The sequence below is a fragment of the Pipistrellus hanaki genome, assembly GCF_964339955.1.
Source record: "Pipistrellus hanaki genome assembly, chromosome: 2".
Taxonomy (NCBI): Eukaryota; Metazoa; Chordata; class Mammalia; order Chiroptera; family Vespertilionidae; genus Pipistrellus; species Pipistrellus hanaki.
In genome coordinates this window covers 2,944,652-2,971,830 of record NC_140504.1, presented here as the reverse complement: position 1 = coordinate 2,971,830, position 27,179 = coordinate 2,944,652, and the positions used below count along the sequence as shown (strand labels likewise).

Genomic DNA, 27,179 nt, shown 5'->3' with positions numbered 1-27,179 from the left:
CCGCAACTGAGAGACTGGCCGCTCCCTGTGGCTGGGTCTGGGCGACAGGAAGACCAGATGTGAGGAGTGATGTTGAGGACAGGGCTGATGGCCTGGGCTGGGAGTGGCAGTGATACTGGGTGCACTGGTGTCCTGCAGCCCCGTGGGGCAGACCCACGGATGTAGGTCTGTGGGGCCTGATCGGTCCAGTATTCCCAGTCAAGCCCAAGGCCCACTGGCTCACCCCGTCCCGGGATGCCCTGTCCCTCCTGGGGGCCTCCTACCCCTACAGGGTTCACCCGATGAAGGTAACCCTTTTCTTTTCTCCCTCTTTTAAAAAATATATCTTTGATAGATATTTTTTTTTTTTTTAACAGAGGAAGAGAGAGGGATAGAGAGAAACATCAATCAGCTGCCTCCTGCACACTTCCTACTGGAGATGTGCCTGCAACCAAGGTACATGCCCTTGACCAGAATTGAACCTGGGACCTTTCAGTCCGCAGGCTGATGCTCTATCCACTGAGCCACACTGGTTAGGGCCACCCTGACCTTCTTGCTCTGTCCTCCGGCAAGCTCTGTTCTGCTTTCTCTCTGCCTGGGCCCTAGGCCGCCCCCCTCACCTCCACAGGTGACCCCTCCTTCCTCTATAGGTGTTCTCCCTCCTGCCCCCAGGGCTGGCACTCCACTGCTGCCTTCCCTGGCCTCCCCCACCTCCCTCCCCCCTTTCCCAGTTCTGTGCTTTCCTCCCATTCCCACTGACACGCCTACTTGACTGTGGTAGTTGACAGTATTCTCTCCCCCTCCGCGCCTCCCCCCAATGGGAAGCTGAAGACGCTGGGCTGGGCCTCCCTCTCTGTGTGCATGTACTGCCAGCTCCCAGATCAGCGGCCCCTGCTGGTTGGATGGGAAGGGGATGGAGTGAACTGGGAACCGGGGGTGTGCTGGAGTCCCACCAACTGCCAGGCCTGCGGCTCTTCCCTGGCACAGAGGCTCCTGGCGGCGTGAAGGGGCAGGGTGCCCGGCCCAGGGGGCACGGGAGGGCAGGCGTGAGCTCAGCGTCTCCCACAGGCTCGGCCCCGGGACAGCTCGGCGGCCAGGGCAGGCTGGACGGCTGCCAGCGGGCAGCACAGTGTGCTCTGCTCAGGCTGGCTGCCCGGGGCCTGGCTCGCCCTCGCCGGTGGCACGTCAGGACACGGCGGAGCGGGCAGCAGGCTCCTGGACCGGGAGCGGGGTCTAAATTAAGCCCTTCGGGCACCCAGCATAAACAGCTGAGGCTGGAGGATCGGCAAAGTGCCTTCCCCGGACCTTCCACCAGCGGGGGAAGTCAGCACAGAAGAGCCTTTATTCAGAGGCCCAGGTATTGGCAGACAAGGACCCCCTGGGCCGGCTCTGGCAGGAGGGGCCCCAGGGCAGCAACGCCTTCCACCAGATGGGTCAGCAGGTGGCCTCTGCGGGGCTGGGCCTGAGACACCAAGGCTGCGGGAGGGCCGGCCAGGACCCCTCAGGGGCCTGTCCCTGGGCAGCTGCCAGCACCACAGTGCCGCTTCCCGGGTGGCAGGGAAGGGCCGGACCCCAGGATGAGGCCAGGCTGAGGGCAGACTCGCGGGCAGCGGGGCAGGACCCCGGCCCGGCAGCAGTGGGAAGGCGCTCGCTGGGCAGCGGTCACCTCGGCAGGGTCAGGGTTGGTCCCCCCGCCACCCACCACGTGACACGTGACACGAGGAAGGCCCCCCTTCTCCCAGGCACTTCAGCACCATCAGCCCGGCTGTTTCTCCCAGACACTCCTGCCCCCACACGCTCTGGTGGGGGGTCGGAGCCGGAGCGGAGGGCGTGGGGGTCTGTACGGGCAGCGCTGGTCCATTTCCGTGGTGTCGACTCCCTGCCTCGATCAGAACCCACACAGCGTTCCCACAACACGGGGCACGCGTGGTGCACCCATCACCCCGGAAGCACAGACACGCACGGCAGCAGGCACACTGCCTTTGGTTTTACAGGACTCATTTCCCCGTCGTGCCCGCCCTTCCTTCCAGCCACTGTAACCAGCCAGCTCACCAGGCCCCGCACGGTGAACGGCTGGCTCTTCCTGGGGCCGGTGGAGCCCACTGAGCACCCAGACTCCCCCGCGCCCGGGCCCAGCCCACAGGGTCCTGGCGAGGCGGACGGTCCCACTGCCGGCGCCAGCAACCCAGGACAGCGGCCGCCCTGCACCAGGCTGCCCTGCACCAGGCCTGGCTCTGGTGTTTCCTCGGGGCTTGGCAGCAAGAGCTGGTTTGGCCTCAGGCTCTGATCCACTCCCCACCGAGCAGCTTCCTGAACCGCCCGCCTGGCGGAGGCCCCTTCGGGGGCTGCACCCCAGGCGGGAGGCCTGTTCTGCGGGGTGTCAGGTCCACTCCCAGCCCCCAGCCCCCAGCCCCCAGCCCCCGTTCCCCAGCTCCCAGCCCCAGCCCCCATTGGAATCTGGTTTCACAGGCGAGGGCTCTGCCCAGGGACCGTGGGCACCGCTGTGCCTCCTGGACCCAGGACACCCTTATTTTTCTGCTTTTGTTTGGGACTTCTTCAAAAATATTTTTATTGATTGGAGAGCGCAAATGAGAGAGAAACACTGATGAGAACCATTGATCGGCTGCCTCCTGCACGCCCCACACGGGATCGAGCCCACAACCTGGACATGTGCCTGGACTGGGCGTCGAACGGTGGCCTCCTGGTTCCTAGGTTGATGCTCAACCGCTGAGCCACGCTGGCCAAACTGCTTTTGTTTTTATTGAAAACAATCCGTACAAAAACGCGCACGGGCTTTACACGTACAGCTCCGTGACCTTTCCAGCTGACACGTTCAGAAGAGCATCCCTTGTGGCAGACGTACAGCCAGCGCCGGGGGCCCCCTCCAGCCCCCGCCTCCGCAGCGCCACCTGAGGCGAGGATCCTGGCCTCCCCCCACCTGCCTCCTGGCCTCCCCCCACCTGCCTCCTGGCCTGGACTTCCACAGACGGGGCTCGTGCTTTCGCTGGTGCTCGGTGCTCTCACGTCTGCTGTGTGAGCAGCATTCCCCTGCCCGGATGGCGATGCCCCTGGGCTGTTTCTAGCTGGAGGCTGCTCTGGAAGAGGCGCGGGCGAATACCTGCACTGCGCGCCTGGCAGGTGAGTGCGTGGCCACGTCATCGGTGCCGTGCCAGCGTTAGTCACCACTTTCAACGCGACTGCACCCACTCCACCAGAGTCTGAAAGCTCAGCTGCTCCGCATGCCGACACGGCACTGGCCCCGTATGACCTCCACCTTCCTGGCAGGCAGCAGGGCACCTCATGGCGGTTCACTTGTCCCTCCTGATGGCACCGCAGAGTGGGCTCTCAAATGCCATCGGCCTGTGAACACCCGTGAAGCGCCTATTCAGATAATCTGCTGGTCTAGACGCACTGCCTTTTCCTTGGAGATGCTTCTGGAATCCTTTGTGGCTTGACTTTTACTCAGAGTAACTGACTTAGAGCCCTGCATTGCGGTGAGTTCCGTTTCCTGACGTCTGTCCTGTGGCTGGTGCTCTCTGCGCCCGGAGGACCCTGGCCAGGACCGTGCGTGGAGACTGCTTTTCTCTCCTGGTTGGGACCACGACCCACGTGGAGTTCATGTTTATGTACAAAGTGAGGCCAAAGCTCATTTTTCCCACTTGTATATCCCAGTGGTCAGCAAACATGCGGCTCTTTGGCCCCTTTAGTGCGGCTCTTCCACAAAATGCCAGGGCCTGGGCGAGTCTGTTTTGAAGAAGTGGCGTTAGAAGAAGTTTAAGTGTAAAAGATTGGGCTCTCAAAAGGAATTTCAATCGTGCTGTTGGTATTTGGCTCTGTTGACCACTGTCCCAAACTACTGTTCTTAATGGAGTTAAAAATGTCTTTTCAGATGACCGATGGCCGTCTCCTTAGGACTGTGTAGTTCACCAGCGCTGCTTAGTTTCTGCTGAGTAACGTTCAGGTTTTGTTTTTGTCCCTTCCTGCCCCTTTTTAGGGGGAATAGGAAGACCGGTACAACCGGGAGGCGATGATGAAGTAACCATAGTCCTCACCCCAACCTGGGGGGCTGGGCACCCCGCCTTCTCCGCGAGGCGCCCCATAGTTCCAGTCTGAACCCACACGGCCCGCCAGGCCGCCATGAGCCACAGAGGCAGGCGTCCTTTGCCGCGGTCACACGGTCCCCATGGCAACTCGCGGAGATTTCAGGAACGAACTTACTTTCCAGAATGGCTGAGGTGACTTGGTTTGGGGGTGCGGCCTGTTGGCCAATTGCCCACGACCCCTCCTCCCAGCCAGCCTAGCCCAGATCGGACCCAAATCAGGGCAGGCCTGCCAGCCAACCTCCCACCGTCTCCTCCTCCCTACAGGCCCAGCCCCGATCTGACCTGTTTGGGCTGGGGCGGCCGAAAACCAGAGTATGAATTTGTGCACTGGGCCTCTAATCTTATATAATAGGAGGCTATTATGCAATTTGTCCCCAGGGGTGGGAATTTGACTGACCAGGAGTTACACATGTGCTGACCACCAGCGGGTGGTGCGGAACTTTGGCAATGGGGCAGGCAGCTGTGGGAGGTCCCAGCTGGCAGCCACTAGGGACCCTACCTGTGCACGAATTTCGTGTATTAGGCCTCTAGTTCTTTCAATAAAGTTTTATTAAAGTTTAATACAGATTAAACCGCCTAAACACACTTCCCGTTACTCTCGTGCGGGTGACACTGGAGATGCGTTAGGTCCTGGTTCTGACAAGCCCAGCTCGTCCGCTCCCCAGGAGCCTGCTTCTCAGGAGCCTCCCAGCAAGCACCCTCTGTGGGTGAGAGAATCCCCATCCTGTTCCCGTTTCCCACCTGCCTCCTTTAACCCCCTTCTCCAGGAGAACCTGAAAAACCACCGAAAATATATAGGTTTGTTGCTTCAGTTTTGTGGTGCGTGCTCAAGGCCATCTGCCTCCACTATCTAGGCTAGGGGTGTCGAACTCAATCAGAGAAGGGGCCAAAATCTAAAATCCAGCCTAAATCGCGGGCCGAATGGTTTACTGAACAGTCATAAACTGACAATGTCATAAACTGACAGCGGAGTGCAGTGATGACAGCGCGGTGCGGGCCACATTGCAAGGCCTGGCGGGCTGGATTTGGCCCGTGGGCCTTGTGTTTGACACATGTGATCTAGGCTGTGAAGTACCTTAAAAACACAGTAATGTTTTGCACTGTGAGGGCAGGATTTTACACTTACTTTGGGTTACCCACTATTTCAAGCAGTGTAAGGTGTTAGGCAGGGACAAGAATCTAGACGCTTAGGAAGTCCTTGCTTTAAATTATACACTATTTTCTTTCAAATAGATTTTATTGATTTTTACAGAGAGGAAGGGAGAGGGACAGAGAGTTAGAAACATCGATGAGAGAGAGTCATCGATCAGCTGCCTCTTGCACACCCCCTACTGCGGATGTGCCCGCAACCAAGGTACATGCCCTTGACTGGAATTGAACTCGGGACCTTTCAGTCCACAAGCCGACGCTCTATCCACTGAGCCAAACCGGTTTTGGCTAAATTATACACTATTTTCAACAAAAGGCCATCAGATGGAAAACATGATTTTCTTCAATCACCTCAGTGTCAGCATCCACGGTCCTCGCAAAGGGAAGCCCACTGATCGGCCTCCAGTCCAAGAATCCATAGGCCTCAAGAAGAAATGGGTCCTGAGGAGGGCACGTCACCACCCGTGGATGTACTCTCATGAATAAACTTCCTGTCACCTGTGTAAGCTCCCATCATAAACTTAAACAGCCAATCTCATGAGCCTTTATTTGGACTCTAAAAGGCCCTAAGACAGGGGTCCTCAAACTTTTTAAAGTGGGGGCCAGATCACGGTCCCTCAGAGAGCTGGAGGGCCGGACTATATGAACTACTAATTCCTACTGTAACACCTCGGCTGCGCTCACTGCCCAAAAAACCTGGCAGGCCGGATCAGACTCCTCTGCGGGCCGCATGTGGCCCACGGGCCGTAGTTTGAAGACCCCTGCCCTAAGACCTTGGTTAGGCCCCTCCCCTAATGAAATCCCTTTAAACAATGTGGGTGTAACAGCCTGGCGGCGGCTCTGGGAGGGGAGTGCTGATCCCAGACCAGGGCGCATGCCCGGTTGTGGGCCCAATCCACAATGGGGGGAGTTTCTCTCTCTATTCCTCTCCCTTCCTCTCTCTCTAAAGTAAAAAACAAAAAAACAAAAACATATTTTAAAATGTCAGTGTAACACAGGTGTCTTGAGTTTTCAAGTAGAATGCTTCTCCAACATTGGTGAGAAGGAACGGACATGCACACGGTGGGCTGCCATTTAAAATACTCTTTATTGTGACACTCACAGATGTGTAAGGCATGTGCACAAGTCTGAAATTATGTACAACGCACGTCTCATTTCCCAGCTGCTTTATCCTCGGTACCTGCTGCTATACACTGGTCCCTGTGTACCTGCCTGCGGACAGTGCGCGGGCATTAGGAACATGTAGGCAAGGTGGCAGGAGAATCTTCTTCAAAATAGGCAGTAAGCATATACAGGCGCCACTGAGACATCGAACACATGGAACAAGGCAGAGGAGGCACAGACCGGCTCAGGAACTTGGGACTGAGCTTCCAGGGTACAAAAAACACAGAAAAATATATTGCTCCTTCCTGTTTGAGAGAAATGGAATGTGTCCAGAATTTGTGGTTCTGTTTACCACTGTTGGTATGTCAGTATCGAGAAATAGTTTTTTCTGTTTTTACTGGAGTTAGCCAGGAGGCAGAAGCTACTTCGCACAAACACGGAAGGATGGAGCAGGGACACCGTGGGTGGCCAGTTACCAAGAGGTTGTCTTAGGTGGTGGGACTGGGAAGGGATGGTGCTGTCTGCTCCCCACAATGCCGCGAGCAGAGCAGAGACTGGACACCTGGTCTAACCAGGAAGCAGGAAGAGGCCCAGGAGAAGAGGAGGAGCCACAAGGGCAGCGCCACCTGGGGGATGGGACCGTGAACACAGCCTCGATTTCAGCGGTAAAGAGGCTGATCCAAGAAAGTGGTTGATAATCAATTTTTAAAAGTCAGATGTTATCTTTAGAAGAGGACAAATAAGCACTTTACAAATCTACTTTTGGAAAAAGAAATCATTAATATGAAACACACGATGTTTCACATGAGATTCTAATCTTTTGGTCTAATTCAGCCAAAATTTCAATATTAAAGAAATATAATATGACTAAAATTTGGTTTGCTTAAGCCCCTTTTTAAAACGCAGAATCTTTGAGGAAGCTTGTTGGCGTGTTTCCAGGAACATGACTCCTGTCGGAATTCTCACCTGGGTGCCTGGACAGGTCACGCACAGAGGACGGCTCTGGGGTGTCACGCAGAGCCGCGGTCCCAGCGGCAGCACAGCCGCGTGAGAATGTGGTCACGCCAATTCAGGCTGTTACTGAAGTGTTTAATCAGAGCGGGGAAATTACTATCAACTACATTGAAGATTTCCACTTACTAGCACTGTGACACAGTGCAAAGAATCTTCAAATGTTTGCCTTTTACATCAGAAGTGTATGTTGTTGTTCTTCCAATTCGACTAACCGCCAAATTCCCGTGGGGGGCCGTGACCACCTGAGCAGCAGGCCTCTTCCGGAAGGTGCGTTACTTTCCTAACGGGAGGTCGCGGCCGAGGCAGGCCGGGCAGGTGCTCTGGCATTTCAGATGCTGCTTCCAGCACTGGAGGGAGAAAGGAAGTCAGCAGTGCCAGGCTGAGCGCTTTGTGCTGCCCTCGGCAGGCAGCGCGGACTTCGCCGCCCCGCACACACGGCCGCTGCGGCTGCTCAGGCTGGGAGCGGGGCCCGAGCCTGGGGAAACGCCCACTCCAGAACCTGCCCGTGAACTCTGGGTCTCCCGACCCCAGCTCCAGTCCAGGCCTTCAGCAGTCCTGACCTCCAGAGCTGGCATTTCATGGCCCTTGGACTAACTCATCCAATTCCAGCGGGGTGTGTGTCAGGTCTGAGATCGAGGCTGGGCGCCAGGCTGCAAGCCTCCCAGGCCCCTAGTGGGAACCCTGCATTTACCCCCTCCCCGGGTTCGTAAGCCCACGTGGCAGAGCCCTGATCTCTTCTAAACCAGCACCCGGGGTGCAGGACAGACACAGCACCCCAAACACCAGCACAGTCCCCCACCAATCCCGGAGGGTGCAGGTCAGTCTGCCAGACTGGCACAGGGACCAGCCAGGGGAGTGTTTCTCCTCTGAAACGTTGCTCCTGCCTCGCGCTCTGCACTAAGCTGACCAGCATGAGTCTGGTTCATGTGCAAGAGACCGCCTGTCCCCGCGCTCAATGTCCGCACCTGCCTGGCCCAGGGAGCCTGTGTGCCGGCTCGGAGTGAGGGGCGGACGGGCAGCTCAGGGCACACAGCCGGGGCCCAGGAGCCTGTCCCCTCCCACAGCACCAGACTGGAAACTGACACAGTGATGCTGCACAGGTATGGGAAGTCTCTGGAAACACAGGAAGTACAGAAACCCAGGGAAAAAAACCATTTGTTTCCCAAATACTTCCTAGTCTAGATGCCCGCTCTGAGGGTGACACTTACCCCCTTGTGAAACTTGTGCCCACAGCTCAGCACAAGCACGTTTTTGGACTTGAACACCTCATGGCAGAGCTCACAGGACTGTGCACCCAGTGTCTGCGGAAACCAAAGTGGACGAATAACAAGTCACTAAGTTCCTTTCACTGCTGCCACTAAATTGGAAAATTATTCCTACAGTTAGCTGAGCCCACTGATAAAATAACTTGTTTTTATTAAAAAAAATTATTTACTGCCCAGCCAGTGTTGCTCAGTGGTTAAGCATTGACCTGTGAACCAGAAGGTCACTGCCCAATTACTAGTCAGGGCACATGCCTGGTTGTGGGCTCAACCCCCAGTGTGGGGCCTGCAGGAGGCAGTTGATCCATGATTCTCTCTCATCACTGATGTTTCTCTCTCTCCCTCTCCTTTCTCTATGAAATCAATAAAAAATATATTAAAAATATTTATTTATTCTCATTTTTAAACATGAGCATATAAATTTCAGATTTAGGTAAAACACTTATTTTTAAATAGCATTTTTTAGGAAAAAAATATAAATGTACAGAAAGAATACTTTTAAAATTCTAATTTTCTCAGAGGAAAAAATGTTTTCTATGATTAACTAATTTTCTGGTAAGTTTGGAAGCAGCTGAATATCACAAATTAATCATGCATCTAATTCCCTAACCCTTAGCGATTGGTTGAGTAAATCTTAACGGAAATCCATAATCCCTGTCGTAAAAGCTGGTCACAAAGCCCTCTGAGTAGAAGCAGGCACAGAACAGTAAGCCTCAAATGACCATCAACTTATTTAAAACAACAGCAGCAACAGAGAATGTGGGTGCAGAGCTGCCTAGAAAAGCCTGCAAAGATGTGAAATGCTAACAGCGGCTCCTTCTGGTTCAGAGTGTTAGTTTTTCTCTGCTAGTTTCTGAAGTTTCTCTGAATGTGGATTATTTGTGCAAATCAAATCAAAATGGACGACTCACTCGGCACATACGTGCCGTCGAAAAAGCAGAGAAGGGCCCTGCCATTCACTGCCGGTTCTGCAGGACCATGAATTGGGTCTAGAATAAGAAGGCTGGGGCTACCCCGATGCTCCCAAGGCCTCACATGCACTCACAGACAGGAAAACAGCTGTCACACATGCTGCACTCACAGGGGCGTCTCCTGTCCTCTGGCGGGCTTTGGGCGAAGGTCCAGCTATCACGGCGGGCAGGCCCCGGGCGGCCCCAGGCCCCGAGGCAGCGGGGCTGTCTTGACCCGGACTCGGCTGCAGAGATAATGGGGTGGGGAAGAAGGTTGGGGACCCAAAAGCTTGGCCCCCTTGTCGCCAGGAACCTGCTCAGCACCTTTGGTGGGAAGCCTGCTTGGGTTTACAAGCCTCACAGGGACACCCAGAAGGACACGGGCCTTGCCTGTGTCTGGGTGGACACTGACCTGCTGGCTTTGCTGTGCCCCTAGAACGTGTGTCTTCACCCTCTGGACGATTTCATCAACGCTCAGTCCTGACAGCGAGGTCTTGCTTTTGCTTCGCACTTTTCTAATGAAACCAGCAAGCTCGGTGCTGAAGGAGAAAGTGAAAAGAAATGAGAGCAGAAAGTCCGTTTTCTACTGCTGAAAAAGTATTAGGCCGGGACCGGTTTGGCTCAGTGGATAGAGCATTGGCCTGCGGACTGAAAGGTCCCGGGTTCGATTCCTGTCAAGGGCATGTACCTTGGTTGCGGGCACATCTCCATTGGGGGGTGTGCAGGAGGCAGCTGATCAATGATTCTCTCTCATCAATGTTTCTAACTTTCTATCCCTCTCTCTTCCTTTCTGTGAAAAATCAATAAAATATATTAAAAAAAAAAAAAAAAGTATTAGGTGCCAGTATCAACCCACAGCCAAGAGAAACAAATACACCCAGACAAAAGGAACAGGCAGACAATAGCAATTGTATATAAACTAGCAGCATCAGCCTATCCAAGCGGCAGTGAAAATCCCGCGTTGTGTCTAAAGACTCATTGCAATCGGTGTCACACAGCAGTTTATCTGCGGGGTCAGGGAGGAGAGCCATCCCTAGGCAGACACCGGGCTCAGGCACCCGCTGAGGCAGCACCACTAATGACCAGGCACCACTGGTCTGACCCAACACAAAACCTCTACCTAGGAGGAAACCAGCTTGGCTGACGTCCGCCCTAACCCACCACATGGTTTGCACAGCCTGTTTCACAAGCACCAGTGGGTGTAGATGGATGTAAATAATTGATTTGATATACCACGAAGAGCACAAATGTTTGAACTTTCAGAAAATTGATGCTTTTCTATTTGATTATTTAACTTTGCCAAATTTAGCCAGGATTGCAAACAATCTTATTTGTAAGGTACTGTTAGTAGTTTCAACTTGAATGTTCTTATAACTGACGGGGTTATGGCTCTTGAGAGAATCTACCACGCTTCTCACACTGGGGCCCACGGGCTAGACACCCCGTGCAGACCGAACACTCAGTTCTCGAGGGCAGGCTTGTCTGTTCCCGTAGATGCAAAATATCCATTCTGGCCAGTCACAGTTCGAGGACTATTTGTTTCAAAAGCATAAAATCAGAGACTCCAACTGATGGCGTATCCAAGGCAGAAATAACATGGGGGTGCAGAGGGCCGTCCTGGGAGGGGAGTCCTCTCCTCCCGGCTGTATTCTGGAGACACTCCTGTACCTCATCTGAGACAAGAGGCGCCTCCATCTCCTCGTACCAACCTGGAGGGCAAGGCCAAGGTCCGGAGAAGCCCTGCTGACGTGTGGATTGGGAGCTCAGGTGAAAGAGCACTCGGATTCCCTATGGAACCTGCCACACCCCTGGTTCACCAATGGATCACACCATTCTCTCCAACCTCACACCTGAGGGTCACAGGAGCTGCCGCCTCCTCCTTTTATGGGCCTTGTTTTCCAGAACCACATGAAACCAGTGATCTGCACTTCACCCAGGGACTGCCTAACTAGTGCTGCATAACTAGGCAACTCCCTAACCAGGGGACTCTGTAATTAGTGCTACATCACTAGGCGACTCCCTAACTAGGCAACTCCCTAACTAGTGCCGCGCATGTCACTGACCTCATCAGCATCTTAGGAAAGGGTCGGTTCTGCTGGTGCTCAGAGGTATCACTAGACACGCACAGTAAAGTGTATTTGAAATGCACACCTCTATGCTTAAAAAGAAAAGGCAGCACCCGCCTTTCTGAATAAAACAACGGTGCGATCCTTCCACGTCAGCCCCTACCTGGCCCAACGTACCGGCTCCGGAAGCCTGTTCAGTGACAACATTGCGCAGCCAGCCTCTGACCCCGTACCTGCTGTAACCGGGCAGGACCGCCGCCAGGTGCTCGATGATGCTGTTGAACGGCTTCTTTGGAGACGGGCTGGGACGGGCGGCGCGTCCCTGAGCCGCAGGCGGCTTCTGATCAGACGGGAGGCTGTGTTTTGGCCGAGCTGCTGGGCCGGCGCTCTCACACTCCTGCTGAGCGGAGGGTGGTGCTGGCAGGGGTGGCGAGGGAGCCCCTACTGGGCGATCACCGGCAGAGACCAGGCTTGGATCCCTGGGAACTGCTGTGGGACTTGCAGACGTCGAGGAACCCTGTTCATCGTGGCCTGGAGACTCAGGAGGTGACTTCGGGCAAATCTGTAAGGGACACAGCACAGTGGGACTGAGAGAAACAGCCATGGCCAAGACTGATAGTGAAGCATGACTATGGAAAAAATCAGAATACAATTTAAATGTTTGTTTTTAATTACTTATTGAAACATGCCTGTTGGCTGTGAGAAAGGGCTGGACTCTGACTTCTCAGTAGTAACTCCCTCTAGATTCCTTCCCTCTGTGAAGTCTGCAACACCGCTGAGGAAGGACATCACACCCACCTGCCTCCGTCCCCTCACAGGACCCACTCCCGTCCCAGCTGCACGTGGAGAGGAACCAAACAGCTGCTCCAGCACTCCCCCAAACTGCCCTTGCCAAGGCCCCAGCATCTCCACTGAGACCCCGGGGCGCCGATGCTGCGGGCCACTCTCGTGTTCTGCACGCTCTGCCTGCCACCGCCTCCCTTCCCAGTCCCTGCAGCCTGGCCACCCTGAAGCTCCTCCTGTCCCCGAGGCTGACCTCTCCTCACGGCCCCCTCCCCAGGCCATCTTATCCTCTCCTGCCTCGGTGACTGCACGCTTGCTGCAGCAAGTGCCCCTCGTTAAATAAAGATTGCGGTCTAGAATGTTTTCCCAGCCTCCATATGCCACCCACGCCCTCACACCCCACCCCGGCCTCCTGCTAACTATCCCAGGTCTCACTCTCCGAGGCAGCTCCCTGCGGCCTGGCCTCCTTCTGCTCAGTGCCCTCACTGACACGCTGCACCCTCCAGGAGGGGTGGGAGACCTGCACACGCAATTGTAACTACTGTCTCTTTCCCAAGCCCACATCCGATCTTGGTTCCATTAATGCCCAATGGATGAAGGGCGGTGACAGAGGAGGTGGGTTAGGGACCCTTACTGTGAAAGCTCCTGGCCCACTGAGAGCTCCCAGGTTCTGCGTGTGAAATTAGTTTGAGTATTTATAAAACCACATGAGCTAGAGTTAAACATTAAAATATTCTACTGAGATCTAACTCTTGCCCTTCCATATCTGCTATAAGAACTTGGAAAACTGTAAATGATAAGTATCTTTAATTCTACATAAAACTATTTCTTATTCATTTATTGGAGAGAAAAACTTATGCTGTGGAGACAAAACTTTGGATCTCAACAGAATGTTTTCCTCAGTTCAGGAGGCTAAGTGTTTTCTGTGAGATGAATGCACTGTCTGAATGCTTAGCGTGTTCTGATGGGAAAAAGCTCCTGCAGGGAGCTGTCACCCGAGTGAAGGAGAGGAACGCACCTGACAGAGGGTCCGGGCGGGGCAGAGGCAGCCTGACCGGGCTCAGGGGAAGGCAAGACGCAGAGGGAGGATGAGCTCCGGGTGGGGTAGAGCTAGGCAGTAGCAGGAAGGTGAGAATCAAGTGCTGGGGAAATGGTGGCCTTAAAGACCATGTCAGAACCAGGAGATTTCAATATTGTGGCAAAACATTCTGAAATCTCTCTCTGATCAACTCTTTTTTTTTTTTTTTTTTTTTTGTTAATCCTCACCAGAGGACATTTTTCCATTGATTTTTAGAGAGAGTGGGAGGGAAGGGGAGAGACACACAGAGAGAAACATCAAAGTGAGAGAGACACATTGATTGGTTGCCTCCAGCACATGCCCCGACCAGTGTCAGGAAATGAGCCTACAACCAGGTACGTGCCCTTGATCTGTATCGAACCTGGGACTCTTCAGGACATGGGCTGACACTTGGTCTAATGAGACAAACTGGTTAGGGCTTGTTTTTCTTTTTTATTTGAGAGAGAGAAAGGGATGGGAAAGGAAACGGGGAGAGGAAAAGGAAAAAGGAGGAAGAGGGAGCAGAAGAGAGCGACATCGTTTTGTTCCACTTATTCACTGGGTGGTTCCTAGCTGAGCCCTGACCAGGGTTGAACCCGAAACTTCAGCATCGGGATGACGCTCTAATGCACTGAGTGCCGCCAGGGCTCCAGGAAACTCTCCAATGGAGTCCTTGGATTTCTTGTGATCCGGGCTTCCTAGGACTGAGTTCATTTCAGTGGAGTATTTACTGAGCATCTGCTGTGTCCAAATAAGAAGCACCTATGCCAGAATAAAGCGGTACTGGGTGTAGCCACGTGCTAAAGTCAACAAGTAAAGGTAATGCTCTTTGTGACTGTGCGTATTTAAAACAAGATGAGGCTTGGCAATCACTGTTACTCAGAAGGTTCAGCACATTCCTCACTCAAACCAGAAGCACAATGTGAGATGCCAGACCACAAAGCCCACGTGTCTCCCAGATGGCAGTTTCCATCTGTATTTCCCAAGAAAACAAATCTTAACTTTCAGATTGTGGTCTCCTGCCTCTAAGCATCACAGAATAAATTACACCTGAATCACAGGCACCTGCTACACCTGGAATACTTGTTTAAGTGCAGGGACACACACACACACACACACACACACTCCTCGGCATCCAGAAAAGGAAGGGGAGGTGTAGCAGCAGTGTGTTCACCACCTCAGGTCCCTCCTCAGACCCGGATGTGGAGAGGAAGTCTTCTATTTATATAAGAATGTTTACTGTAACGCCCAAAGGTTAACCACCGCACCATTAATGAAAACATGAGGGCAACTATTCATCCATCCCACCCCCACTCCCAGCCAACTTTGCCAGTTAAGAAAGATATTGGCTCATTATGCTTTGTTTTCTTCCCTTCAAACAGAAGAGGACAGACTTACTGCGCTCCATGCAGGAAACGGAAGCTCGGAGATCTGCACTGGAGAAAGCTCACTGAGCCGAGAGCCAGCTTTAATGGCCTTAATTTGTTCTTCAAACTGAGACTGTAGGTAGGAGAAAAGGGTCAAGTTTCCTAACAAATTCCAAGAGAAAACCACAATCGTCAATGCATGCTCTTTTCCTTACAATACATTAAACATGGCCAACCATCTTCCAAGAAACATGAATGAAATGAGGGTATTACGACAACTGTTTCCTGAAGGACAGAAGTGCCAAGTAAGACCTCACTGACAGACACTCTCCAGCCTCATCAACATGCTGCTCTCAGCATCCAGGGCGGAGCTGGACGGTTAAGAAATATCATTATTTTCATGAAAAAGTCTTCTTAAAATTACAACAAAAAATATATATTGCTTTTAACAGCTCAAAAAAGGAACGGTTTCCATCTGACTCTAGCCACTTGGGAATTATAACCATCATATAGATTTTGACAGAATTATAAAATGTTTTACAACTTACCTCTGTTTTCTCAATTTCTTCTCTAACATCAGAAAGAAATGATTCCCATGAATCCATGTCAGACTCTAGTTCAGGATATGCTGCAGGATCACTGAAAAAGGAGAAAAACATGAAACTGTTAATGTCCACTTTAATATTTTTAAAAATGGAAAGTACAAATGAAAATAAACATTTAAACATGAAAGATATATTTCATATGATCACACCCAAAAAAATGACTATATTTTTGCCCAACTGGTGTGGCTTGGTAGTTGATCACTGACCCATGAACCAGGAGGTCAAGGTTAGATTCCCAGCCAGGGCATATGCATGGGGTTCAGGCTCAATCCCCAGTGGGAGTTGTGCAGGAGGCAGCCAATCAGTGATTTTCTCTCATCACTGATGTTTCTCTCTCTCCCTTCTTCTTTGAAATTGATAAAAAAATATGCTATATAATAAAAGCCTAATATGCTAATGATATGCTAAGGCTGCTTAACTGCTCGCTATAATGTGCACTGACTACCTGGGGGCAGATGCTCCGATTGGTATGTTAGCTTGCTGCTGAGGTCCAGCCAATCAGGACTGAATGAGGTAGGCCAGACTTGCCCTGGAGCCCTTCTGTGGTGTTTCCCTGGCTGGCCAACTTCCTGCATCCTTTCCCAGCCCCAGTGGTGCATCTGTGAGGTCCCTCAGCCTGGCCTGTGCACTCTTGCAATCCCAGACATTTCAGGGGATATTGGAGAGCTGGTTTTGGCCCGATCCCGCAGGCCAGGCCGAGGGACCCCACTGGTGCACGAATTTGTGCACTGGGCCTCTAGTATTAAAATAAGTAAGTAAATAAATAAAACGGTTCTGCCTAATGTAAGATTTTTCCCCTCACCTGTAGCTTTCATTTGCTAAATGACAGGCTGGGAAATATACCCATATGTCCACAGTACCTTTGCAATTGGCTCAGGGTCTTCAGATACCCTTCAGCTTGTGATTCCACGATCTGTAACTTATACACTTCCATCTCTTTCTGGTTTTCAAGCACAGATATCTACCATGAGATGAGAGAACGTTTAAGTATTTTAAAACTGAAAATAAGAAACTATTTGAACTTGTTAAAACTTAAACATGCTAAGCCAGAACTTGTTCATGCTGTAATGTCACTCAGGTGACTATGAAATAAAGCTTTTGGATTTGAAACTAGAATAACAAAATGACAGTAAAATGATATATCTTAAATGCCACTTTTCTCAGAGATGACACACCCACGTGGCTTACTGCTACAGCACAGAGCCAGGCTACCTGTGTGCATTCCCTGGTGGGCGTTCCCTGTGTCTGTCTACCCCGGGCGAGCACCCACCGCTGCCCCCTGTCCGACTCAGGCCGCAGAGATGCTGTGCTCAACCTCACAGGTGTCGGAAGCCCTGGTGCATGCTTTTAAAGCAGTGGACTCTTGGTTTCCCCACAAGCCAACCAGTGGTTTCTGTGGGTCACTGCAGGAAGTGTACAACTGCCTGCTTCAGCTCCGGTGTCAGCACCTTGCCAGGACCCACTGGCAAAAAGGCTTGCCAGGTGGTGGTGAGAACTGACAGCTGGGGACATGGGCAGAAGCACGGGCGCCGCAGAATACAGGTGCTCGGCTTTTCCTTCCCTCTTTTCCTTAGCACCAGCTACACAGTTGATATTTAACTGAAAGACTATGTTTGCAGATTGAACAAGCTAAGTCTTTTTTTTATTTGCCCAGGATAATTACAGACACACATACTCATAAACAACATTAACTTCTTAATTAGTTTTAGAATTAAATGAAGTGCAGCCAGGGGTCATCACTTTTACTTTTTGCCTCACTACTTTCTCAAACAATATACTTACCCTGGTATCTATCTTTCTGGGGGGAGGGCAAGGGCAAGGATATTCTTGTAAATGGATGATTTTCAAATTCCTTTTCTAGTATTGGCGAACGTGCTTATGGCTGACTCTTGACTAGTATAATGAAGCCATACAAAGTGGAGAGCATAAAGAATGGCTGAGCTATCATGTTACGTAAGAAAAGCAGGTTACAGAATCTGGTGTACACTGAGCACAGCTGCGTGACACTTAGAGCGTCAGGGCCAGCAATGAAGCAGCTGCAGGCGAGGAGAGCGGCTGCTCCAGAGACAGGACACCGGCCTCCGCTCCCGGCAAGGCCGTTGTGCTGCAGCTGCTGTCAGCACAGAGCAGACCAGGCTGCCGCCTGTATGCCAGGCCCCCTCTCCCGCCCCTACCCTCTGCAGCCCGCGCCTGGCTCACCTCTGCAGCCACAGCTCTTTGAAGAATCTCTTCATATTGCTCCTTCCCTCTCCTTATTTGCTCTTCTATTTTCGTTTTCTCATTTGTAAAAGTATTACTGCAAACAGTAAAGGAGAAACACCTTTTGGAAAAAAAAATCTTACCGCTGAGATTACAAAGGCTAAAGCTAGGGTAACTCTGAGATGATGCCACGAAAAGACATACATCTTCCAGAGTAACTTTTTGCCTAGTATTTTACTACGTAATACAGACTCACACGTGCTCTTTGCACTTGACAAATGATCAGAGGAAGATATGAAATTGAAAGTGAGGAACTGGTGGAAAACTGGTTTACCATTTTTATGAGCACACCTGGCGTATAAGCAGTCATATTAATAAACTTTATAGGATATCCGTCATCCTTTGAGTCAGAACTTCTATCTTGACACAAATTATAAGAAAATAACCAAAGGCAAAAATGATCTATAGAAAGTTGTTCATGGCAATATATCTGTAACAGCTAAAATAACGCAGGCATGGACCATAATGTGAATGGAAATTTATATATGAAATAATATATGAAAAAAGCAAAATACAACTGCTTACTACTGAATAGACTGGTAACCAATATGTGAAAATATTATTTCCATTTAATAAAGGTTAAAAGGAAACTTTTTATAGGTTCATACTGAAAATCCTTCAATGAACCTATAATCAGAGCAACAAACTACCATAACGTAGTTGAGACTGGTATTTCAAGTAACACAGAAGAAAAGTTTTTAAAATACACATTTAGTTTCCAGTTAACTCAAGGAAAAAGAGGTGTAATGATCAACTATAAATTGAGATTTCTTAACTGACAATGTGAAACAATATGGTAGTAACATAACATAAAAATACTTGAAGAATAAATTTATTTGGCAGCTGGCAGGTGCTTAGATTTGAGAAACGAAGTTTCTGAAAGGGTTATCGTCTAGAGCTGCACTGTCCGATAGGGCAGCCACTAGCCACAGAGGGCTCTGAGCACTTAAAATGTGGCCAGTCCAAACGGGGTGGTATGCTCCATGCAAAATACAAGCTGAATTTCAAGGACTTAGTATAGAAAAAAAAAAGAATGTAAAATACCTCAATAACAAATTTTGTATTGATTACATGCTAAAATACTACTTTGGATTGTTGTGTTAAATAAAATGTATTTCTTTAAAAAAAAAAAGAATAAATTTATTTAAATATTAAATAAAATAGAAAATAAAAACAGAAACAATCATTTAAAGGACAGACAAGCAACAATATGTTTAGATGTCCAGTGTGCTTGGCCTCTGCTATTAAAAGTATAATAAGACATACAAATAAATTTAAACTTAATTTGCCTGGTTTCAGAAGACTGATCCAGAAGGAATTCGTGTTCCTTTTCCTGTCCATCATTTTTCTGGGTGTACCTATGAAAGCATAATCACCAAATTTTAATTCCATTTTCAAGATTTTTTTTTTTTTTTTTTTACAAACTTGATTTAGAATAAATTCAAACACAGCCATGCAAAAATTCTTGAATTCCTTATAAGTTTTTACACTTTGTTTCACTTCTAGTATCCTCAAAACAAGCAAAGAATTTGGGTCATTTTCCTTTCTGGAAGCTTTCCTTTTATACTTGGAGGGCAGATCATGGATTTCAGCCATTTTATTTGATCACTAAGTCATATGCCTGTCGCATATGTCTTTCTATCTCAGTCCACTTCAAAGAGCACCTCTGGGAGGTTTAAGACAGGAGTACAGTCTGACCACTGGTTCTCATTCAAAATGCAAATGGCCTCTCTTCTTCTTCTTCCCTTTTTTTTTTTAAGGATTTTTTAAAATTGATTCTTACTTTTATTACTTATTTATTTAAAATATATACTTTTATTTATTTCAGAGAGGAAGGAAAAGGAAGATAGAGATAGAAACATCGATGATGAGAATCATTGATTGGCTGCCTCCTGCACACCCCACACTGGGGATCAAGCCTGCAACCTGGGCATGTGCCCTAATCAGGAATTCGACTGTGACCACTTGGTTCATTGATCAATGCTCAATCACCGAGCCACACCAACTGGGCTGTTTGTTGTTGTTTTTTAAATTTTGGGGTGGCTGTTTTTATTGAGTCACAATGAGAAAGAGAGGAAGGGGGTGGGGGGGGGAGGGAGAGAGGGAGGGCAAGAGGAGGAGAGACGGAGAGAGAGGGAGAAAGAGAAAGAGAAATATTGATTGGTTGTTTTCCGTAGTGCCCTGACTGGGGATTGAACCCGTAACTTAAGTATGTACATTGACTGGGAATCAAACTAGTGACCTTTTGGTGTATGGGACATCGCTCCAACCAACTGAACTACTTGACCAGGGCCAGCCTCTGCTCTTTAAAATAGAACTTAAGCCCTAGCTGGTTTGGCTCAGTGAATAGAGCATCAGTGTCTGAACTGAAGGGTCCCAGGTTTCATTCCAGTCACGGGCATATGCCTGGAATGTGGGCTCGATTCTCAGTAGAGGGAGTACAAGAGGCAGCAGATCAATGATTCTCTCCCATCATTGATGTTTCTATCTCTCTATTCCTCTCACTTCCTCTCTGAAATCAATAATACTCATATTATTTAAAAAAATAAAACTTAAAGTCTAACACACACGCACACACCCTCATGTGTGTACTGACAACCCTTCCAAACCAAGTGCCAATGTGACTCCTAAGCAACGCCCGGAGGAAAGGATTCTCCCTCTTCATGCTCCTGACACACCTTCTCGGTCATCTCTACTGGCGGAACACCCCGAGTTTCCACTAAGAACCAGCTCCGATGCCATTCCTTCTTGTGCGGACACCTTCCTCTAAGCACTCCACTGTGCCTTGTTCTTTCATGGAACCTGCGTCATTTCCATAGATGCCACTGGTCCCATTGCACCAGGCAGGAGCTCCCTATGCCCCAGCCACTTTTAATACTAAGTGTGATCTAAAGTGTAGAAAAATCACATCATTGTTCATATCCTTTGAGCTTCTTTAGGAGATCTAATAGTTTTAAGATTTTGCTTTAAAAGCTAAATATAAAGTATTTACTTGGAAAGTATAAAAAGCACAGAGAAGCCTATCTTTAAAGCCTATCTGTATCTTTAAACAATGACCAAAAGAGGCAAAGAAATACATATATTAATACAGTGTGTGTATGAAGGGTATGGAGGGGGGACCAGTAAAAAGTTTATTCCCCAGCAGAAATGGTTAATTTTTATGCTAGCAGAGAAAAAATATTTTCCTATCAACAGATTAATTTATTTTTGTTTAATTAGAGCATGTTCAACATAAATATTTCTCAATTTCTGGATAACAATGATTAAGACTAGACCTGCTCAAATATGAAGAGGAAAAGAGCTGTACAGACATTATCTCTTCTGCAAACGTGTTCCCTGGAGCTACTTGGACGTGACAGAGGCAGTGTTTTATGTTTCACCATTCTTTTAAGGGCTGCCTAGAAACTGCCCAGATGTGACTAGCAAGACATAATGAAAGCCATCTGATCACATGGCACGGCAAATGGAAAACGCATAAATGCCCTGAAAGATGAGTGTGGTGGTGTGGCCCCTGGTGACCCGGCCCCCACTGTGCAGCTCTTGGCTCCGGATGAGGCCCGCCTGAAACTGGAGAATGTGGTGGAAGGAAGCCTGACAGCTCTGGCGCGGACCTGCAGGGCCTGGCAGCTCCTGCTTCTGCACTCTTGGAAGTTCCCAGGGCCACACAGGAGCCTGGCTGCCACGCTGGAGACCAGATGGAGAGAGCGTGTAGATAGAAGTCACAGGGAGGCCACAGGGAGAGGGAGAGAATCGGACACCAGCATCCCGGCGGAGCCCATCCCAGCGATGTGGGATCACATCAGCTGAAGTGGCTGCTAATTTAGGCCACAGAGTTTTGGGTGTTTTGTTACACAGGAGGTAACAAGCTAAGTGAATCGTAGGACATATTACTGTTTAAGGAAGTGAGGGAAGAATCAGTCATGGAGAATCTTAGCACCAGTTTGGCCCAGCAGATAAATGTAAGGCCTGTATGTATTTCCAAATCCCTCACACTGCAGGACGGAATTTAATGCTTTCAGGATTCAGGGTGAAAGTAATCATAAATAAAATAATCACCACAGAATCTTAGTGCTGAAAAGAAGCTTAAGATCTAGACTAGTCCGCTCATTTCAGATGCAGTGTGTGTGTGTGTGTGTGTGTGTGTGTGTGTGTGGTGTGTGTCAAAGGTCATGGCCACCGCAGAGGGAATGCTCAGACTAGAAGGATGCCTCTCTTTAATTCAGTCTCACTCTATCTGCAAACATGGCAGGTTTAGAAAACATTTCAGGTGACATATTTCAACAACAGATGTTTTTTAAAATTAGAGGAAACAGTATTTACAATTTTCACTTCACTTGATTTAGTTTGAAAGGGAATATCAAAAATGTTTCAGTATCAACAACTCCCTCCCCAATAAACAAACAACAGAAATCATTGCACTGAGCCTAACTTACGTTTCAGTGGCATCTGAAACCCTTTTCATTTCCTTCTTTAGTGCTGTTAGTCTCTCTTGTATTTCTTTTTTCTCCTGTTGCCATTTTTTAATTTCCTTTTGCAAATCTTCGAGGAACCAATCTAATTCTGTCTTTGAGATCTAAAACGATTTTAGAAAGATTTACTTCACCAAACAAAGGAGCCTGAGAGATCAGAACTGTGCTGGCAATGCCCCAGGGCTGACTCGGGTTCAGCAGGACTGTCACAGCTGGCTGTGCTCTGGGCTGAGCCAGGGCTACCACGTGACCCAGTATGTGGCCTCAGCCCCCGCAGCCCTCCTCTGCTCTCAGGGCACCAGGCAGGGGCGAGACTGTCAGGTAACACCGAGAACAGACCATGGTGCTCAGAAAGGGCTTCTCAGAACCAGTGCTATCTGCTCTCGGACTCCCACATGAGCCCACCGCTCGAAGCACAACTCTCACAGAAGAGTAAGGCCACGGCACGTCTGCACAAAAGCAAGAGGACGTACGGAAGGCAGGGCAGGGAGAAATGGCTTCAGTGTCAAACTGGTTACGAGGTCTCAAGTATAAGGGGGCAAGTTCCTAGACCATGGGATTCAGTTCGACTACAGAGAAAGTCTTAGCTGGGTTCTGGAAGCAGAGACCTGTGGTGCAGGAAGATGAGGAAATCGGAGTATTTCCTCTGAGAAAGCTGTGAAAAGATTCGTGTCTGTCCCCAGCAGCCTCCTGACCCCGCCAGCACTTGGTTTTCAATGGCCCAGGGAGGCAGACTGCCGAGTCCGACTGCAATGGTGGGGCTGGGCCCAGCGGCTTGCAGGTGCACAGCCAACTGTTCCTGGGCAGCAGAGGCTCAGTGACAGTTCAATGCCCGCCCCTCAGCAGGGGATGCTCTCCTCGCATTTCCCTTGCTGCAATCTTGCTGACCCTGGATTTGCCAAGTCATTACAATGACTAAGGTGACCCACTCCATTTACAAAATCCTGATTCTACTTGGATCACTCCTACAACTATGAGCAAAGGACATTCGCATGTCTTGCTGCTGGTAGCCATGCCAACCTTGTTTCTCACCCACCTGTGCTTCTATTCTAAGCCAATGATTTCACCTCTGAACCAACCCTTTGGCTGGGAGATGATGTGAGACCAAAGGTTATACTGGAGCATGAGAGCCAACTTGGCAACGAGTACCTAAAGGGTCAGGTAACAAAATGCACTAAGTATTAGAAGCACACGCTCTGATAGCTCAACCACAACATACGCTGCGTGAGCGCATGAGCTGTTTGTACCGACCACCTTCCAATGACACGGGCCTCACAATGCTAATCGGGCGCCCTCACACACTTGTCTCTGACTCCACCAAGGACAACGATCTGAATACTTTTCCTGAAAATATCAGAATAAGAGCAGGAACATCCCAGAGGATGTAACTGCATTCTCTTCATGTACCAGTTTAGAGAGAGAATTATCATCACTTTTTGTTGATTTTTTTCCTCAATTAGAGAAAATTTGGTTTCTATATCTCTTTTTTAAAACCTCAACTTTATTCCAAAATAAGTATTTGAGGTACTTTCCACCAAGCCACACTGGCCAGCCTCAATAAATGAGTTCCTAAAAAAACTAATCTATATGGGGGGAAAAATAAAATAAAATAAATAAAAAATAAATGAGTTCCTTGATTAAAGTCGCACGGAGCTAATTTTCTTCTATTTAATTTTCTTCTATTTAATACATTGCTCCAGCTACTGATCCCGACTTCTGCGACAGGCTCTTCCTTTCTTAAATGGACTATCACCCTGTTACCTCTGTATGGAAGACTGCACCACCATTTCCTCACATCTGTAATTCCACGTTCCCCCAATTCAATCTGACTTTGCCACTAATTAGTATTACTCCAATAGCAGTTACATATAACTGATACTCTTAGCCAACATAATTCAAGATCAGTAGGTTCAGAAAAGACACCCTAGGGTGGCTTTGCAGTTCTGGTGTGCATAGGTTCTACGTGTTATTCTCATCCTTCCTTAGGAATAAATGACGATAATAATAGTAAGAATAGTAGCAGCCAACATTCACAGAGCCCTTCCCATGCATCAGTTTTAAGTACTTTACAAGTATTAATCTAACCCCAAATTTTCTAGGTAAGGAACTAAAGCACCGAGAAGTTAAGTAACTTGCTCCAAATCAGAACTGGGAGAGGGCCAAGCCTGATCTGACCCCAGCCAGTCTGACTCCAGGCCTCACACTCCTAACCACTAATGCTCCACTGCCTCTCAATACAGACAAGGCTAACTTGGAACTTAGTCACCAGAAATAGTTTTGGTTAATCAGGCGGACTGAACTGTAGGTAAATGAAAACCCAGGTTTACAGCCCCTTTCTTCTATGGTAACTTGCAGAGGTTCTAAACATGCAAACGCTCAGCTCATGAGCTGCACAAACACATTTTCCTAATGATGCCACATGCTTTTAAAGAGAGGTACCAGATACTATTACCTTATTTTCTTCCAAGTTCCTTTTCAACTTTTCTTCCAGGTCCCTGGTCTCTTCTGAGCCTTGGAGTTTTCTCTTCTCGTAATTTTCACGGGCTTCTTTAAGCTGCTCTTGTAAAACGTGGGACTCCTTTTCAATCTGTGAAATATCCTCCTAAAAGTAAATTACAAAGTTTCCTATTAAAATAGCGAAAAGTGCCTATTTCTTTTTTTAATTTTTTTTATTTTATTGACTTTTACAGAGAGGAGGAGAGAGGGATAGAGAGTTAGAAACATCGATCAGCTGTCTCCCGCACACCTTCTACTGGGGATGCACCTGCAACCAAGGTACATGCCCTTGACCGGAATCGAACCTGGGACCTTTCAGTCTGCAGGCCGACACTCTATCCACTGAGCCAAACCGGTTTTGGCAAAAAAAATGCCTATTTCTGAACTTGTTCTGAACTGCCTCTTAAAATAAAGGAGTGTAAAAGGCAGGTGAAAATTTTCAAGGGAAAGAAATGCAACAATGATTCAATAATTAAAACCCCCTGAATACTGTTAAACAAAGCCAGCTCTTTTAAAATAAAGTTATTCATATTACTGAAATTTATAATGAAACTTTCGATCTGTACTATAACTATGTCTGAATATTTGTCTTAGAAGGGTTTAGTATTGAATCAACAGTTTGATGTTAATGTCATTCTCTAACATCAAGAACTATTTATGTTTAAAAGGTGTGTATATTATGCATATTTTAGATAAGAACAGAACTTTTTTTTACTTTGGCCCTACTTTAAAGTCTTTTAAATGGATAGTTGATGATTTTTTAAAGTTAAAATGTTATCAATGAATTGTTTTCAGTTATATAACTGTCTTAAATCAGCTTTAAAACAAACAAAAACCAGAAGCCATAGTGGAAAGAATCCAGTACCTTTTTTCAGCAACTATGGAGTCAATCAAATAACTTTTATCGTAAGGTGTATTAACACGGTAAATTATATTAATATATTTTTTAATTCAATCATTCTTTAGAAAGCGAAGGTATCCTATCTAATAAAAGAGTAATATGCAAATTATCTATCACTCCACTCCACTCCACAAACCATGCCCATAAGCCTATCAGAACAAGTATGCAAATAAACCCAACCAAGATGGTTACAGCCACAGAGAGCAGGAGGGAGGTGTTTCACTGGCAACGGAGAAAGACAAGCTTTCCGCCTGCCCTTGCTGGCCTAAGCCTCCACTCAAGGCTACAAAGTTTCAATTATAGAAGGTAAACAAATCCAAACAGAAACGGCTGCCACCACTGAACCAGCAAGAGGCTTGACTCGCTCCAGGCTACACAGTTTCAACTGTAGAAAGTAAATATATCCCAGATACCAGGGCCTCCACTTGGGTTGCTGGAGGACATGACTGGTCTGCAAACCACCACAGGCCCCTTGCTCAGGCCACCCCATGCCCCAAGGGAACCCCCACCCTGATCCGGGACACCCTTCAGGGCAAACCAGCTGGCCCCCACCCGTGCACCAGACCTCTATCCTATCTAATAAAAGAGTAATATGCAGATTGACCATCACTCCAACACACAATATGGCTGCCCCCATGTGGTCAAAGATCCTGCCCCTATGTGGACACAAGATGGCCACCACAAGATGGCCAGCAGGGAGGGCAGCTGGGAGGGACTAGGCTTGCAAGGGAGGGCAGTTGTGAGTGATCAGGCAAGTAGGGGAGGGCAGATGGGAGGCACCAGGCCTGCAAGGGAGGGCAGTTGAAGGCGATCAACCCTGTAGGGGAGGGCAGTTAGGGGTGACCAGGCCAGCAGAGGAGGAAAGTTGGGGGCAAATGGGCTGGCAGGGGAGCAGTAAGATATCAATCAGGCTGGCATGGGAGTGGTTAGGGGGTGATCAGGTTGGCAGGCAGAAGCGGTTAGATGCAATTAGGAAGGCAGGCAGGCAAGCAGTTGGGAGCCAAAAGTCCTGGATTGTGAGAGGGATGTCCAACTGCCGGTTTAGGCCCAATGCCTGTAAACTGGCAGTAGGACATCATTCAAGGGGTCCCAGATTGGAGAGGGTGCAGGCCGGGCTGAAAAACAATCCCCCCTACTCCCTTGGCTGCATGGATTTCGTGCACTGGACCTCTTGTTTATAATATGACCTATATCATTCATGGGAATAAGCACTATTTATCAATCAATACCGGCTCATTATAGCAGTTAAACAGTAAAGCCATTATACTATAAAATAAATAAATTAGAAAAAATCTTACCTATTCCTCTGCTTTTCCTTACCCAATTCCAACAATAAAAACAAAACAGGACTTTTTTGGTTATTTTCTAAAGCTTATTCCATAATAACACTTCATATGAATTACTAGTAGATGGCTCCAAAATAGTTCTAGTCAGTCATTCGAACCTTTACACAATGTAATGCAATTCTGACTCACCTGTTGTGCCTCCAAAGGATCATATGGCTCAGTGTTGACTTCTTGATGTGCTACACTCCCAGACACCTTTGGGGCAAAACAAACACTCAATTTCAATCTATGTCAACTGCTCTAGTAAAATAGGTCCGTTAAGTAATACC

At 48.7% G+C, this 27,179-nt stretch overlaps 1 protein-coding gene across 7 annotated transcripts in view; it reads right to left on the bottom strand.

The window, feature by feature from the left end:
• Window positions 1-6,299: 6,299 nt before the first annotated feature.
• TTC3 (tetratricopeptide repeat domain 3) overlaps window positions 6,300-27,179 on the bottom strand; it is a 91,990-nt gene continuing 71,110 nt past the window's right edge. For all 7 annotated transcript variants that reach the window (XM_084873574.1, XM_084873575.1, XM_084873579.1 and 4 more), the window contains 13 exons: window positions 27,040-27,105; window positions 24,620-24,769; window positions 22,132-22,271; window positions 18,988-19,056; window positions 17,639-17,735; window positions 16,300-16,400; window positions 15,383-15,473; window positions 14,866-14,967; window positions 11,861-12,189; window positions 9,974-10,100; window positions 9,693-9,806; window positions 8,558-8,650; window positions 6,300-7,696 (listed from right to left, as the gene is read on the bottom strand). In XM_084873574.1, the coding sequence (XP_084729700.1) occupies window positions 7,622-7,696; window positions 8,558-8,650; window positions 9,693-9,806; window positions 9,974-10,100; window positions 11,861-12,189; window positions 14,866-14,967; window positions 15,383-15,473; window positions 16,300-16,400; window positions 17,639-17,735; window positions 18,988-19,056; window positions 22,132-22,271; window positions 24,620-24,769; window positions 27,040-27,105 (1,554 nt within the window). In that variant the 3' untranslated portion in view covers window positions 6,300-7,621. The remainder of the gene's footprint in view (window positions 7,697-8,557; window positions 8,651-9,692; window positions 9,807-9,973; window positions 10,101-11,860; window positions 12,190-14,865; window positions 14,968-15,382; window positions 15,474-16,299; window positions 16,401-17,638; window positions 17,736-18,987; window positions 19,057-22,131; window positions 22,272-24,619; window positions 24,770-27,039; window positions 27,106-27,179) is intronic.